This window comes from Grammomys surdaster, unplaced genomic scaffold (assembly GCF_004785775.1).
Source record: "Grammomys surdaster isolate TR1022 unplaced genomic scaffold, NIH_TR_1.0 65, whole genome shotgun sequence".
Classification (NCBI taxonomy): Eukaryota; Metazoa; Chordata; class Mammalia; order Rodentia; family Muridae; genus Grammomys; species Grammomys surdaster.
Window position 1 is genome coordinate 2,409,818 of NW_021604567.1, and position 17,941 is coordinate 2,427,758.

The 17,941-nt window shown below is 41.5% G+C and overlaps 1 protein-coding gene across 1 annotated transcript in view; it reads left to right on the top strand.

Moving 5' to 3' along the window:
- The window catches only part of Scel (sciellin), a 97,571-nt gene that overhangs the window by 39,646 nt on the left and 39,984 nt on the right, over positions 1 to 17,941 (top strand). The window contains exons 9-14 of the mRNA XM_028771945.1: positions 6,527 to 6,607; positions 8,596 to 8,661; positions 10,434 to 10,493; positions 14,195 to 14,239; positions 15,700 to 15,759; positions 16,053 to 16,112. Of these exons, the coding sequence (XP_028627778.1) occupies positions 6,527 to 6,607; positions 8,596 to 8,661; positions 10,434 to 10,493; positions 14,195 to 14,239; positions 15,700 to 15,759; positions 16,053 to 16,112 (372 nt within the window). The remainder of the gene's footprint in view (positions 1 to 6,526; positions 6,608 to 8,595; positions 8,662 to 10,433; positions 10,494 to 14,194; positions 14,240 to 15,699; positions 15,760 to 16,052; positions 16,113 to 17,941) is intronic.

The window sequence follows — 17,941 nt, forward strand, 5'->3', positions numbered from 1 at the left end:
ACTGGCAAAGAATAAGAGCTCTGCTTGCTACGTTTCTTTATTGTTGTTTAGTATTTTCAGTTTAGAAACCCTTTTTAAGCTATTCTAATGTGTACTTTATCTCAATACTGTGTAGGTACCTGCTTTTCTAGGGACCAGCTGTGCAGTGTGTCCTTCTGTATCTCTGTTTGTCAAATGTACATCTTTTCTTGTGAAGTACACATTTCAGGAATGTACTTTTTGCTTTTTTCCTGTTGTATTTGCTTATTTCTGAGTTTTGAGAGTTTTTAAAAAAACATACCTTTTTTATCAGAGATATAATTTATAACTTTTTGAATGTGTTGCTGACAGTTTTAATCTTTTAACCATGTATTTGTTAGAGCAAAAGTTTTTTTTTTTTTTTTAAACACGCTGAAATCTGATTTTTCAGATTTCGGTAAATTAATTATGCCTTAGCTATCGGTCTAACCCGTGGTCACAAAGCATTTCTTCTAAATATCCTTTAGTTTCATGTTTTACATATAGGTCTATGATCCATTCTGAGTAGATCCATTTGAGCAGACACCATCTAAGTGATGATGTATTTTCCACCTCACCTGGTAATTCCTGGATGATAATGATGATGATGATTGTTACCTCTTTGCAAAAACTACCTAAGGACTTAAAACTAGTATGTCTGAACCAGTATTTTAGAAGTTGTGTCTCCTTGGGTCTATTGACCATCTATATTAGTTTCTGTCTTTTCTGTTGCTAAAGCAAAAACAAGTTTGAAGATATGTTCTTATAAATGTATATATATCATAGTTTTGGAAATTAAATCCCTGATCAGGAAGCCTCATTTGTTCAGGGCCCAGTGAAGATCTTATCCTGAGAGTGTCTGAGAGAGCAGAGCATACTGTGAGAGAAGGTACCAGAGCAAACTAAGACATTAGGCTAATTCTTTTCTTACTAATTCAGCCTTATGGGAACTCAAGAAGGCCCACACTTTATGATTTGTTGGCCTTTTTACTCTAGACCCCATTACCAGAAGGGTCTAGATCACTCATTGCCATAACCTGAGCCAATCAAACCACATCTATTCTAGAGAACTGACTGTTGTGGACTTCAGTTGTAGTTTGATTCTAAGGTTAAATTTGATTAGGCATCACAGTATCCAGATACATTTGAAAAAGCCCAGTACTCCAATGTCAAGTTACTTGGTCTATTAAAAAAAAAAAAAGTAGCCAGGATCTCTAGGGATGGAGAATTCTCTGCAGTCTCTGTCTTCTTGAATGACTATCTAGACCAGCCTGTCTCTTAGGTAAAGAACCCGAGATCCAAGAAGAGCTAGCATACTTTCCATGCTTATACAAAGTAGTCTAAAAGCTGGCCTGGAGCTAAATCCCTGCTCAGGATTTAGTAAAGTGACCCCCCCATACACTGGTATCCTAACACTAAAATGTGGGCAGCTGCGGGGACGAGTTCTCGTTGAGCTGATCGTGGCTGCTTCTCTGGCTTTGAACTTGAAAGCCTCCTAGTTAGCCTCCTGAGGGCTTGGAGTGTAGGATGGACCATGAGGACTGACTTAGCAGCCTTTGAAAACTAAATTTGCATTTAAAACACTTGATGAGATGTAGTGTGGTAAAGAGAAAAGAAGCATGTGATTACATCAGAAGCTCTGTACCAAAAACCTTGGTTGAGGTGCTCGTGGCCCTGTGGTATGAGGAAGCGCACAGAACTTCCTAACCCTCAGAGGGAAAAAATGCACCCACATGTCATGCTTATGGAACTAATAGCGTTATGCAAATGAGAGCCTGCCAATGCCGATACACACTCACTCCTAAAACATTTTTAATTTTATTTATCTAGAATTATATTTCAGATTTTGGACTTTAAGGAGTGTAGACATTAGAGATTTTGAAATTTGAGGATTTCAACATTTGGAATTGCAGTTTGCCCCCCCCCCCTTAAGATTCCTAAACCGATAAGGTGATTGTATTAATGACCTTCTCATCTTTGTGATAGAAGACCCACGACCTAGGCAACTTATAGAAGCAAGAAGATATTTAAGCTTATGGTTTCAGGGGAATGAGAGTCCCTCGGGGCAGGGTGACGTAGCAGCAGTCAGGTGACGTAGCAGCAGTCGGGTGACAGGAAGAGCTGAGAGCTCACTTCTTGGTTCATACAAGCTCCTTTGCCGATGCTGGAATAGAAATTCTATCTCAGCGAAACAAGAAAGACGCAGGATGAACTGTGTGAGCCAAGATCACAAATGTGTGCGTCGGTTGTACGGGATGGAACCCAGGGCTGTGCTGCAGTAAGAGAAATGACCTCCGACTCAGACTGGAATTCAAGTCCAGGAGCCAAGGGCGTTGCCCCAGAACAACAGGAGGACCAGAAGCGATCTGAAAAACCGGCAACATAAACAAACTGCTCTTTCTACGGGAGGTTCCCTCCCACCTCAATCTGGTCTTTGTGTTATAGTCTGAAAGTTTACACGCGTTTCTCTTGAAAACTGCCTTTGTAGTCCTTGAAGTAACTCTTTACAGTTAAATCCACTGACGTGGATCTTGTGAAAGCTTTTAGGGTGCCCGGAAGGGCAGGGGACAGAGTGGGGGCTATCTAAGCTCAAACACCAGGTCTCGAAGCAGAATTCAATTAAGATCACTCCAATAAATGTCCTTTGTTTCCTTCCCTTCACAACACTCCAGGCCACCGCTTCCTGCCCGGCTTTCATTTTTAATCCCCCTGCTTGGATCACATCATGCTCTTGGCACGGTGTGAATGACTTTTCTCATCCTCCCCTCATCCCAGGCTTGGGTTCTGTCATCTGTGGCTGTCAAGGCAAAGATGCAAATGGAAGCTCCTCTGAGATGAAGTGAAGCACGCAGGGCATTGCCCTGCAGCTGACCCAGCAGGGTGCAAACCTACCACCCGGTGTGCATGCTCCATTGTTCTTAGCTTTCACGGCCCCATATCCACCTCAGATCTTGGCTTTTCAACTCCACCATCTCAGATCTACTTTTTCTCTGCCAACGTCTACCTCCCAAACTCACTCAGCAAGTATTTATTCTTTGAAGCATCAGCCATTCTAAGATAGAAGAAATCTCAGATTCTGCTGATTCGGATCTGGTATAACAAAGCTTGACTAGACTCGTGTCTCCGTTAACTGTCCTGTCTATGCGGTTACTACTCTCCTGCCTGTCTCCATACCCAGCGCCCTGTGCAGTCCTAGTCTTACCTGGAATTGATCCTTCCATATCTTTTATCTACTTCTGGAAGGAAAGGGTTTGATCAGCAAATCCTCACTGACACATTACCAGTTGTCAGTTGCTGTATGTACCCAACACATGAATATTTTTTTTTTTTGAGAAAAGATGCTGGTGTCAATGTAAATGGAATGATCCCAGCATGTAGAAATGGACACTAAATCAAGATGGGGAGAGTATTTCCTTGCAAACTGTTCTAGTAGCTCCTGTTCACTGGTACAGAACCAAAAGCCAGGAAACTCTTGAGCCTTGTGTACCCCAAGAGCCTCAGTAAAAATCTACCATGTCCTCTAGGCACGTGTCCGTTAACTCCATAAGAAATCCAGTCAGGTCACTTCCAACAACTTGGACCGTCATCACGGATTCTTATCCCTGGTCTCACCCCAGCTGGTATCATCCTGCATCAAATCCTTCCTCTCTGGCGAGCATCCATTATCACCAAACTCCCCATCCTTGCTCTGCCATTACTCATCCTCTCAGTGACTGGCACCTCCACTTCTCTATAAATGAGGACTTTCCCCTGAGCCTACATATCACAGGGATTGAGAAAGGCTGCCATCTTGTTTGGTCCTGTTTCTCCTCCCTTTTGATTCTAACTTCTCCCTCCTTAACCTTCCACCTCTCAGAATATGGAGAAAGCTATGTTCAAAAATGAAGCCATCTTCTAACGCCTTACTGTACCACTGCAGGTGTCCAGGATCTCCTGAGAAGCAGCAGGAGGGGGTGTGTGGAGCCAAACCTCCTTGCTCAGATTCCCCACTTGGCCATTTGCATAATTTATTTACTTTCACTGTTTCTGGTTCAGTCTTTTCATCTGTATAATGGGAAGAAAAATGTAATACTTGACTCTGGGTTTATAGTAAGGATTGATTGAGTTAATCAACAAGAAGCCCTTAGAAGAGTTCCTGACATACAATAATCTCTTAAAATAGCATGCCGTTACCTGGGTCTGCTCATTTCCCTGCTCTCTCAGGGAAGGGTTTCCTATGCTACCCTGTCTCGCTCCCTCTCCAGCCCTGGCTTGCTCTCCTCACTTTGAATCGATGGCTTTGATTTTCATTTTTTTTCTTAGATAATAGAAATAGACAAAAGACAACTTTCTCTGCCTCAAATCAACTGAGGTGACTCAGCAATTCTGATTTCCTCTGTTCCTTTTGATGTAGTAAGTGAGTCTGTGTTTCCAACAAAGAGCACACATACAGAGGCACACACACACACACACATGCACACACACACATACACACACACATGTACACACGTGCACACACACATATGCACACACACACATGCACACACACATACACACATGCTCACACATGCACACATACACATACACACACACAGTCATGTGTTCTTGTACCTTGGACCTTCCTATAAAACGTCGACTTTAATTCTTCCTTCTTTCACATTTTCTCCTAAATCTTTTCGTATAGTGTATACAGCCCCACCTCCAAATACTCAGTGTTCTGTCAGAACTGTTTCTGTCAGGGTTACCAATGCCCTGACTTCTACGTATAACTATGATACATAAATACATATACACACACATACATATATTCATATACATCATAAACATATATACATACACATATACATACATATACATGGCCAAAGCCATGCTAACTTCACAGTCCTTGTCTTCCTTGGTTTGTTTGTCAGGCTGGGCAAGGCTTTGCTCAGATGGTTTCCAAGACACTACCTCCTCACTTTTATCTTCTTTTCCTCGACCACTCTCCCCTGGGCTCCTTTGCTCAAACTTCTCCTATGTTTGACCCTTAAATACCATGGGCTGTGAGGCCAGAATCCTTGGCTCCCAGTCTGTCTCTCTTTACAGTAATTTCTTTGCTTACCTCATAAAGTTTCAAGTGTCAAATGTCATCTTTAAGCTGGTGTTCCGGCTTTCCTCAGGGTATTTATCACTTCCTGCAAGTGTCAGATCTAATGTTGCCTTACACAGAGGTTTTCCCGGGGCCATGCTCATAAACTAAGAGTCTCTATCCCTTTTATGCTATGTCTTTACTCTGGTCTTTCTTTTTCCTCCCTCCTTCCCTCCTTCCCTCCCTCCCTCCCTCCCTCCCTCTTTTCTTCCTTCCTTCCTTCCTTCCTTCCTTCCTTCCTTCCTTCCATCTGTTCTTTCTTTCTTTCTTTCTTCCTTCCTTCCTTCCTTCCTTCCTTCCTTCCTTCCTTCCATCTTTTCTTTCTTTCTTTCTCTCTCTCTTTCTTTCTTTCTTTCTTTCTTTCTTTCTTTCTTTCTTTCTTTCTTTCTTTCTTTCTTTCTTTCTTGTACAACATCACTTATTTGTATATTTAAAGCCATTTGGAAACAAAATGTATTATCTACCTCATAGAGTGCATCACACACAGAAGACTACCAAGTGATGTTTGCTGACTAAAACTATGATCTCATTCAGTCCTGGAAATCCCCACCAACCCCGTTAGAGAACTTACTACAGATGAAGAAGTAGGATAAGGTTGCCTCGGAGCTGAGCTGCCTTTGCAGGTAGCCTTATCCTGAGTGCATAGCTACTCAGCAGGCCGCAAAGGATTATGGGATCAGACTGTGAGGCGCTTTTCTTTAGGTACAGAGCTTAGCGTTAGGACAACTGAGAAGAGAAACACTAAGGTGGCAGTGGTGGAAGGTGGGGAATCCTGAGAGTCACATGACTTCAGGAAGAGCTGACTTTATTCCCAGTTAAACATACTTGCCCATTTCCAGTTCCCTTGTCACTCAATCATGTGGCCTTTCAGGGCTGACTTTGGCGCCGCATTGAAAGTTGGCTAATGTCATAGTTCATGTTTTGCCAGCACTGAGGTGTCATGTGCTGATAGTATTTAAGTCAAGAATTAGTTACAAATCCCCAAACCAACTCTTCTTTGAGATCTAAAATGTGAGAAACCTTCTTGCTGTTTCTACAGCGTCCTGTAAGTTGGCATCATCCCTAAAGAAGCTTATATGTAATACCAGGGAGCCATTTACGGTACTCATGTGATGGCTCAAAGTGCTGCATCTGGCTAAACGTACTAGCAACGTGCTGAACCGACTAAAGGGCATGTTGTAGTTCCAACTGTAGTTCCAGACCTTAAGCGTCCCCAAAGCCCAGGTGAATGGGCCTTTAAAACATCGACATTCAAACTAAGCAGCTTCTCTAGAGTTTGTGCTCTGTGACTTGTGACTATCAGGTTCCCCACACGTGGGGTTATGAGTTTAGAGATATTCTTATGATAGATGGGTTGATTAATAGACATTACAATGCACACCGTTTCCATAGTTTAATGAGCTGCTGTTTACTTTTACAAAGGGACCCGGCTCTTCACCCTCCACTACCTCCAAAGCCCTGTTCTCCCATTGCTTCTCCTAAACAACTGAGGCGGAATAATAGGTAAGAACTTGCCCTTGTGAATGTCTTTCCAGGATGTTGAAGAGAAATGAGAGAAAAAAATTGTGACCAGCGTTGTGGAAAGCATGGCCATACTTTCTGTGTGTGTTCACTAATGTGAGACTCACAGGACTTATAACTCTATAAATACACATGTGTAATTACTTTTGCTTTAGAATAGTGATGGCTATTATCTGTCTTATGGAACTATACCTTTGAAATAGTCGTGAACAAATAGAACTGGAAGTGTTATGTGAAGGTTTCTTATAACTTAGCACTTGATATAAATGCATATATATTGTATATATATTTTATTTCTATTAAATGTAAACCACATTAAATTTTTTTAAACTAAAATATTTTTTATTTATTTCAAAACTATCAAAAACTTTTAAGACTATTCCAAATAACTTATCTCCAAGTCAAGAAAAACATGCCTTCTTTTCTACTTTGAACCTCTGGAACTTTATAATTAATACTTAGAAGCCAATACAGAAGCCTGATACTCTTGCTGTGTGTCCCTTGAACCATTTTTCAGGATGGATGTCCTGCTTTTCTCATTAGCATTGAGAAATTAAATCGCAGTGTCTCAGTGGAGACAGAGATGCCTGACCTGCTTGAATGCCGACTTTTATTTCTTTTGTATTGTTGCCTCTTGAGGGGGATTTTTTGACAGCATGTAAGACACAGGACTATTATCATGTAAATGCAGAACTATTATCCATAAGTCACAATTATAAAAACATTTTTTAAAACGAGGATGGCCTGCTAGAAAGCCTGACCAAGGGGAACAGGGGTGTGTGGTACTGTGTGTTCATCCTTAGGGGGTAAAACTCCAGAGCTGAACTTCTACCCAGAAGATCCCCCAGATCTCTGAAATTTTGTCCTTAGGATATTGCTTTAATGAGTCAGGAGAATAGTTTTTCACTGAACTAATTAATGCTATGGATTAGTTCTATAACTTTTCATTTCTGCAATGATGATAATTATCTCATAAGAGCAACATCTCAAGCTTCCTGTCTTACCTGATTGGTCCTCTCAGTCTTACCATATTAGGCAATTAAGCCATAATTAGAAGAGATTTTTTAAAAAGAAACTGCAATAAGCTGCCCTTGTACCACCTAAATTCTAATCTAAAACCACTGACACTAGAGGGCTGAGCAGGTTTACGTTCAGAAAAAGCTAAAATCTACAGGAATTGGTCAAATCCGTGTTTACTATTCTCATTTCTTTCCTCCACTAATGATCCAAAAAATAAAATTGGGACAACTTGCCTGTTTTAAAAATCCTGATTGCTTTAATCACAGCATGGTGATTTTAATGAACAGATATGAAAGGGAAGTGTTTTCTATGTAATTAACACATGTCCTCGGGAGGACAGAAAATGGTTGAATATAGCTTGTGAGAATAAGCAAGATGTCTAAGTAGGTCAACCACAGTCTGAGGAAAGAGCGAGGTCTCATAAATTCTAACAACCTAGCACTGTACTGTTCCTGGCTGCCACTCCAACACGGCCCTTCTTGGTATGGTAGAACTATTGGAAATGTAGACTAATTTCTTGTCTTACCTGAGCAAATGCATTTCTTGGAAGTATGTACACTAAATAAGTCTCTAAGAAAAAAATATTATATTGGTGCCTAACAACAAAAATTTATTCTCTATAATTGAAATGGTACATCATTATCTGATAGAGGTAAGGACAAAATACCTTGATGAATGGAAATAAAATGAACAATGTCTAGATCAGATATGACTAAATGTACCTTGTGGTTTAAAACATATGAAAAGAAGTTGATATTCTAAAATTTGCACCTTGTACTTTTTAGACCTTCATAAAGGGGGAGTGATTGAATTTTAGCCAATACAAAGAACTAAGGTTAAATTTTTGTCAAATAATATAATCTATATTTCTGAACACAGATGTCATCTCATACATCGAAATTTAACATGGAGGAGTTTCTCACCTAACAGGCATTATTTTTAAAATCTAGGCAGATACACACAGCTACAGCAGGGGCGTGTGGAGAAACCTATAGACATGCTGAAAGAAATATAAGGTACAAACCTCTCTGTCTACATGTGTATAACTGTCAATGCTAAAGCGTGCTTTGTTGGAGTGCTTTGAGATAATAAATTAAATAGTATCAGTCTTCTTGCCAACTTTAGCTAATGAGTGACCTGTTATTTGTTTGTTTTTGAGACAAGGTTTCACTATGTAGCCCTAGGTGGCCTAGAACTTGCTATATACAAAAGGCTAGTATCAGTTTTACAGCGATCCACTTGTCTCTGCCTCCAGAGTGCTGGTATTAAAGTGAGGCACCATGCCTAGGTAACACACGTTTTTGTAGGTTCTTGCTCTTTAAATATGTCACAAGATTTACATCGCAAATCCAGAATTGTCTGAACATAAGGACGGGATGAGATGAAACCCTTGAAGGGAGGAAGCTTGCTTATCTCTGTGTTTCCTGTAATTGCCTCAAGAAATAGAACACTACCGCTGTAGTATCTTTGCTTAGTTGAACTTGTAATACAAAAGTTTTCCATTGGTTCCGGCTGTGGAAGTCATACCCAGCCTCGCCTGCAGCATCAGGACAGGTTCACACATCCTGCTGATTCATCTGGGGGAAGGAAGCATTTCCCAAGTATCTTTTCTTCCCACCATGGTCCTGATTCACACCTGTTTTCCACAACCTACCTAGTTGAGCCTTCATTATGGGTATGTTCGTTGGTGTTTCTTCTTTATTATTTAGGAAAAATAATAGCTTTTAGAAATACTTTTTAAAGCCATGCATGGTGGCACAGGCCTGTAATTCCAGCCCTTAGGAAGCAGGAGCAAGAGGATTATTGCACATTCGATGCTATTCTGGTAAACACAGTGAGTTCCAGGACAGTCAGGGATACATAGGGAATGCTAAATATAGGAGAAATTCTCTTCCGTAGGGAAGAGCATTCTAACTGGTTATCCAAATGGTCAACCTTGAAAACATGCATGCAAGTGACATTATAAAGACTGAGTAGTTTGTGCTTAATGTACAATTAATGAAAAAAAATCATGAGTTTGAAAAAGCGTGTGCGTGGTGGGCGGTAATATGGGATGGTTTGGGGGAGGGAAAGAGGGGGAAATGATGCCATTACATCATGGTCTAAAAAAATGTAAGAAATCGTTTTATTGTTGTTGTCTAGCCTTTAACAGCTGAGCCGTTTCTCCAGCCCAGAAACTGTTTTTCTTTAAAAAAAAAAACTGAAAAAATTATAACTTTGGTATTTTGTAGTTTTATCGTTTCATATAATAAGCCAACTTTCAGTGCAAAAAAATGGTTGAGCTATTCCCAAGAATCAGATTTGTTTTGTGTCATCCTTTTGACTCTTCTGAGTCCCAGGTGGAGGCACAGATGACACTCATACCTTACACTTGGAGGGAGTATGACTTCCTTGCACTTACAAGTTTTATAAAGCTTGCCACCTCTCACATTGTGCTGCATGTGGCATGTGATGTCCAGGCATCTTCTGTGAGAGTCCAGTGGTCCAGGCCACTGATGGTACTCAGTGGTAGTGAAAGATGCTAGTCTCTGTGTGCACCATACAGGGAGCCCTCGGTGGTAATGAAGGATGCTAGTGTCTGTGTGTACCACACATGGAGCCCTCGGTGGTAATGTAGGATGCTAGTGTCTGTGTACCATGAGTGGAGACAATGGGACCAACTTGTGAGCCTATTAAACTCATCATTCCTAAATACGGACCCTCCTGTCCTTCACCAGGAATTCTAACAAGTTTAGCCGAGCCGTTGAGCTTCAGTCCATTGACCTGCTTTTCTTTCTGTTCACTGAAGGACTGAGGATCTCGATGACATCATCAGGGTGGCGGCTGCACTTCAGAAAACTGACAAGGGGTAAGGTTTGAGAGATCCAAGCCTAGGCTTTTCTCCTCTTCTTTGTGATCTAAAAGCTAGTCTGTGCCTCTGTTATTTCTAAGTATGAGTCAATACCCAGTGCTGTTTGATATCTATGACTAAGAAGAAAAACCTCTCGGTGTCTCTCTGTAAGTACGTACACAGAGTGGCTGGTTCTGACATCCTCATCTTCCTCTGAGCCTACTCTTCTGAGTGATCTCAGATCTCAACCATACCTCCAGTTCTGTGTTTTCATCGCTAGCCTAGACATCCACTGATTTTTGCCCTTAGCACCTCCATTTCAAATATCAGAGGACCACACATACCTTTCTTCACAGATGAGCTGTATTCTGCTTCTGTCTTTCCATCCCTGCAGGCTCGACCTCTAGCCTCTCTTCAGCCTTATTTAAGACACTGGATGCCGCGTAGTTTTCTGTAAATACCTGTCATGGCTCCCACGTGTAAATACATGCTATAGTTACATACGGCTGTTTGCTAACCTAGATCAAGAACAATTCAATTCCAGAATCATTTCCGACTTCACCCACATACTTATCCCATATTCTACACCAGCACAGACCTCTTTCTACAACGTCTAGGCATGCTGGGATTTTGCCATTCCTTCCATACAGCGATCTTTATCAGTCCTGGTGCCACCGTGTCCATCTACCATTTTTCAAAATCCAGGTCACAAATCCCCTGCCCTGTGAAGCCTTCCTTGTGTGACCCAGTGAGTGCCACCCTTCCTGCCTCAGCGACTAGAGCACAGACATCATTACCGCACAGGGCCGAACTGCACTTGCTGTTGTATTCTGTAGAAACGTGCCGTCTTCTCCTTGATCTCATCCTCATCCCTTACACCATCATCTTCAGGGAAGAGATTTTGTTTTAGTCACCGGAGATCATTAACGCGTTGATAGGCAGCTTTGTCCAAAGGAGTAATATGTCAAAATCCTGGATACAAATAGACCATTGTTTTAACCCCAAACCTGAGAGGCTTTTTCTTGTTTAATGTAATTAAGCGATGATAAGAATTTACAAGAATGTATCTCCCCAAAAACAAAACAAAAAACAAACACAAAAAAGTCTGGACGAGCTGCGCACACCTTCAATGCCAACACTTGGGAGGCTCAGAAAGAAGACCAGTGTGGAGTACAGAGTGAGACCCTCTGTCAACAAATACCACGACTTGACCAGATGGGAAAACAACTCAGTTTTCTGTGCAGTTAATAGAGGCTTTGACTTAGAAGGAGACTAGAGAGGATCTTCATGTTTCATGTTCAAGTTTGATTTTTCTCCCATGTAAGATCCTGTATTTCTGATATTATGAATTTAAGTATGCTCTTCAGTACTGGGGCTTAAGCCTAGGCCTTATACATGACTAGAAAGTGATATGTCATGGAGATTTCCTCAACTTCTTTTTCCATTTGTTGTTTCAAACCAGAGTGACTTGAACTCTGTAGCACAAGCAGGGCATGCACTTGTGAGATCCTTTTTCACCTTAACTTTCTGAGTATCTAGGATCACAGGTTTGTCCAGCCATGCTCAGGTCAATGTTTTGTTTTTAATAACAGGAGAACAAGTTTTGTTAGAGATTGGGATGGTTGAAGGCCAGCCATGTGAGCGAGGTTGAGGAGCAGTGACATCATGATGTGAGTCACTCCACACAGCGAGCAGAAGTTGGCTGGCTTCCCTGCCCCTGATCCCCAGCCACAGGCACACAGCTCAGGGAGACAAACATGCGTCAGAGAGAGTTGCTGCGTTCACATGGACCACAGCAATGTTTTCTGGGCTTCCAAAGGGAATAGAAAGAGCTTCACTCTCCCAGCTGCCCTTTGTAGAATAGAGAGCCATTGCTATCTGATTCGAGGCATTTAATTTGTTGCACAGACAACGATGAAACTTAATATCTAAAGCTTTTTTATCAATTTGCAGACATTTTGAAAGCTCAGGTTCTTTGTTCAGAACGCTGACTCCCTGGTGTTTAATTTAGCACAGAGCATCTTTCTCGTGGTTTATGCTAATTTTCTTGTGATAAACAACAGGGAACTAGAATCCTGAAGAATCTCTTCATTGTGGCTTATGCCAAAGGCCTGGGATTAAAAGGTACAGGATTCTTGCAGTTGCTTTTTCCCTTGGGGCGGAAATCAATTTTCATCCAGCCTCTGCATATCAGGTAGCATTTTAAGCAAGTAACAGTAACAGTACACCATGTTGGCAGTTTTTTTTTCCCATTAGAGTAGAACATTATTCTTTTTCCTTTTCAGTCAGGGCCAGAAACTGTTCTGAAAACATTTCAGTGTTTATTCTCAACTTTCAGTTTTATCATTAAACGTATAATGTTTCTTTAAATGAGTCATCTATGTATTAGAGATGAACTGAGCTCGTTGAGGGTTTCTGAGAGGGCTGGCCTAGACAGTTCTTCTGGAAATAGTGGTTCACCTGGCCTCTTCACCGCACAGAACAGACTCATCCACTATTTCTCTCTGAAGCTGAGGCAGTACCTTATTGTCAATAAATTCAATTCAAAGGGTAAATATAGCAAGCATGTGTTCCATGAAAAATATTGACAAGAGCTATTTATTATAATGGCAAAGATTAGGTGAGAATTTATGACGTCTTAGGCATTATGCTCAGAACTGTACATTAACTTATTGGTTCCTTTAAAAGATGATTATTTTTACTATTTTACCTATGGGGCAATTGTTTCAACATGAGCTGCAGAAATTCATTCAGGTCGCCAATGAGTTGTAGAGTTCGTTAGACGGCAGCGTACATGTTGCAGCCTTAGAAGCTTGAGGGTGTAAATGCTGGTCTCCTGGTCAACACCAGAGATGACTCAAGAAGAACATTAAAAAATCTGGACACACATATGACTTACAGCATCAAGAAGAGAGAACCAAGATGTGTGGACGGAACCAGTGAATGAGGAAGACAGAGAGGAAAGGAAGGAAGAAAGAGAATCTGGGAGAAGGCATACCATGGGGAGCACATGAGAGGAAGCAATAGGACGCTCTTAGGAGCATCCTACCCAGGATCCCCGCTTGGGGAGGAAAGCTGAGCCCGTGGTTTAAGAGAAAGTCACTAACCCATAAGCTTAAATTAAATAGGTCACTTCTGAGATAGCTGCCAGAAAGAGGCTTCGCAATTCTCAAATATGGAAGCAGGCTTGCAAGTTTACTTGATCTGTTATGAGCTTGTAGTAGACTTGGAGAAATAGCTACTTTCTGTGAAGCTATGTTGTGAGAGAATAGAATCTATAATTAGCCAGTGGACCTGTACTTGTTGATTGAGTTAAAAATGAGTACTAAACAGCTACCTAAAGGCAATGCGTTAAAGATCGGCGGGATGCGTTATAGGATGCAGTTCTGAATTTTAAGTAGTGGATATGGAAAGGAAACAACACTCAGCAAGCAGACAATTGCTATTGTTATAATATATAGTGTAGTAGAGTCTCACAAATCAGAGCAAAACCCCACATGCTGCAAGAGATCCAACCTGGGGAGACTCCAGCTGATGGGGCAGGAAAGGCTTCTCAGCCCGCTGTCAGGAGCACCTTGAAGGATGAGTAGTTTCACAGATAATTAACGTGGGGCACGGGTTCTATTTCTGAGCACTCGCAGTTATATTAAGGTGGATCTGCAGATTGACTCTGGGAATGCTTTCTAACTAATATTAGATTCTGTTTTCTCTTCCCAAAGTGAAGAGTTGGATAATCTCATCAGGATGAACAAAAGCTTGAACAGGTGAGGTTTAAAAAGGCCCACTGCTCATTTCATTACTAAATTGAACACTGTGACTTCTTGCATCATCTTTTCAGAATTAAAAACAACTTTCTGGTTTTAGAGTAGGAGGATGGACTTCTCTGACTTGTCATTAATATCTCACCAATCTGGGATTAAAAAGATTGCGGAAACAATGGAACAAATATGAATGTCTAAAAGTACTAATATCTAAGTATCTTTGATTTTCATGTTCCATGAAATTTAAGGTAGTTGTATGTTTATACACATACTACAGTTTCTGATATATATATATATATATATAATTTTACTTGATTACTGAATATTTTAAGGTTAACCACTTCAAGCCTCACTAATACCTTTTCCTTGTTATTATCCGCCAGTTTTGAATCACTTGCAAAACAAAATATTCTAGGACAGACAAATGAATGACAGAGATAGAAAGGTCGTCAGATACCAATGCAAAGGAACAAAGGGGGACATGTCCACTGGTTTCCTGGCTCTAAGGCTATGAATTACGGTTCTTGCTGTTTTGAAACTAGCGAGTCGCCTATATTTGCTGCTCTGCAGGTTCCTCATCTTTAGCAGCAGGAGGTTTTAGATCAGGAGTCACAGAGACGTGTGTGGGTCAATGGATGTGACCAACCCCAGAAAGCACAAGCAGAGAAGCGACCAGGGGGACAACAGAAAATGTCTGACCAGCAGCACCTCAGCATCAATTGAGGAGTGACACAGGGATGTGAAGCCAGTGTGGTGGGGCATTTTCAGGAGATCTTGAAACATAGTGATCTTGCATCATAGATAGCTCTATAAATTATATATATATATAATCAGCAATGAAAGAAAACAAGATGAATCTGAGAAAAAATTCATGAATCCAAGACAGGAGTCGGGAGAGGTGTGGATGGGAGGGATTGCAGAGAGTAAAATGAAAATGATGTGTGATCGTATTTTAATCTCAGTAACATAAAGAACGAAGACAGGGTCTGTGGAAATGGCTCAGTGGTCAAGAGCACTTGTTGTTCATTCAAAGGACCTGGGTTTGGTTCCTAGCACTCATATCATGGCTTCTGATCTTTACAGCAACTAAGGGGTGCATATGATACACAGACATGCAGGGAGACAGAACACCCCGACACATAAAGACACACAAAACCAAAATTGTTTACATTTAAAACAATTTACAAAATAAAATAAAAAGGAAACACGTCATGCATCCAAGCAGTGGATCGGCAGTCTTCCTGCGCATCCCGGCTTCTCTCGTTGGCTGCTTTTTCTCTCAGGCCTACTGTAATTTAAATTGGAGTTCAGGAAAACACCCATGTGGAGAAAAGAAATTTCCAGAACTATAGCTCATCTGTGCCAGGCAGCTTCTATTTCACATGTAAACTGGTGTATGCTTTTTATAGTTAAGCATCTGTCATTATTACTGATGAGATCTTTTTAAATCCATATATTTAAAGAAATCAAGGTCTCGATGGCCTCTTCCGAGCAAACCTGAAGGCACAGCAGATGGACAAAAGGTAAGTGAGCCTGTTGCTCTGGATAACATGTGTCCCAGACTGTCTGCTCTGCTCCTTCAGATGGTGACAGTGGTGGGAAGGGAGCCACAGCCTCTGGCAGGCCAGCACTCTAGCAGATGGGCAAGCTTTCATGGCATTGCACATTTGGTTCAGACATAATTGCCCGGGGATGATCTCTGTTCTTCCGTTCAATGACAGAAAATGAGCAATTCATAGAAAATGTTTATTATAGCTGACCTTTCAAGATACCACACAGTCTCACGGCTTTTTATTGCAATTCTTTTTGTTTCCAGAGCCCAGAGTCTTGAAAGTCTGATCTATATGAACACCCAGATGGACAGAGATGGCAAAGGGTAAGATTCCATCAAGTCAGGCCACTTAGAGTCACTTGACTGCCCTCTGTTGTCATCAGGAAATGCTTTCTCTGCCAGGGTCGGGAGGTCTGGTGGCACAAGCTCTGGGTAAGGGTCAGGGAAGACTGGTCCCTCAATATTGGCTCTGCCACCGTCATGATGTCGGTGACCTAGTCAACTGGCTTAACCTCTGGGGACTCGCTTCCTCATCCCATAAGGAGAAGTGTGTGACCTAGGTGACCTCCATACACACTTTCATAGACATGAAAGAGACCCAATTGGTACCATAGGAAGCTCATGGACTTTGTATATTGGCCACAAGACACTTTGGTTCTGGGAATGGAGCCGCTGGCCACTGTCGTTCTTAGATGACAGAAGGCACTTCTTAGATGGAATCTTGGTCATGATTCATATATTGATCTTTGCATAGGCATCTAAATGTTGAAAGACACAGAAAATTTTTGCAGTTGGTTAACTGATGATTAATAACTAAACTAGTAGCTTTTGAGAGATGAACTTACAATTTTAGACTGATAACGACAAACTAGAAGATTGGCTCTTCATTACCGTTATATATATTTTTAATATTGAAAGAAATCAAATTCCCACCAGTCCCATTAAATATGATTTCTCAGCAGCCAAGAATGACAGAGGTTAAGAATTTATGACATTTCTACCATTTATCCCCCAGACTGGCAACTTATTTTGTTTGTGGCTAGATTTATTAAACTTTCTTTTCTAAGATAATAATCATTTCTAATGTCACATTTATTTTGAAAAACCATTTGTCTGTGCCAGTGTGTACATGGAATGGTTTCCAAGTCAACCCTGTCAGGTACATTCCCAGATCTCGATCCAGAACACACAGCGGAGTCTGTGTGATCAGAAACGTTCTCAGTGAGAGCCACTCAGGCGTGCTGGTTCATTATAGGTGACTTCCTCCAAATGGAGAAGTGGGTGGAAAGTGGTCAGCCATTCTGTGGAGGGCTGCGGCCTCCTGTCAGGAGTCTAGTGTCCAGGAACCAGGCAAAATGCCTGCTGTCTCTCAGGGTCACCAGGGTTTCCAACCTTAGATCAACCAGAAACCACACTGCCTTTCATGGTCCTACAGATTTGTGTTTAAGAGGAGAAAGTGAAATTTCAGACAAGGAGCTTAGAGAGCTCCAAACAAATGGTAGAAAAGACAACAATTGGTGTGATCCTTACCTGTCACGGCACGGACTGTGAAGAAGGAAAAGCAGTGAGTCACAATGGAAGTGTTGCACAGTGACACCTGAATGATACAGGAGGAAGTGACCTGGCAGATGTAAGAGGGAGAGTGTCTTAGCTAGGGTGTTACTGCTGTGAACAGACACCGTGACAAGGCAAGTCTTATAAAGGACAACATTTAATTAGGGCTGGCTTACAGGTTCAGTAGAGCATCATCTAGGGGGAAGCATGGCAGCATCCAGCAGGCATGGGGTGGGCGGAGCTGAGAGTTCTACATCTTCATCTGAAAGCTGCTAGCAGAATACTGACTTCCAGACAGCTAGGAAGTGCATCTTTATAGCCCACACCCAGAGTGACACACCTACTCCAACAAGGCCACACCTCCAAATAGTGCCACTCCCTGGGCCAAGCATATTCAAACCATCACAGAGAGTGTCCTCAATTCTTGTCCTTAATCTCTTCTCCCATCTGATACAGTGAACCAGCTTAATATGCCATTAATTTTATCACAGTGAAACCAATCAGAGATGAAAATGCCAGTGTGCAGCACTTGGTTGTGTAGTGTTGGTTGTATAGTGTTGGTTGTATAGCATTGATTGTGTGGTATTGGTTGTGTAGCT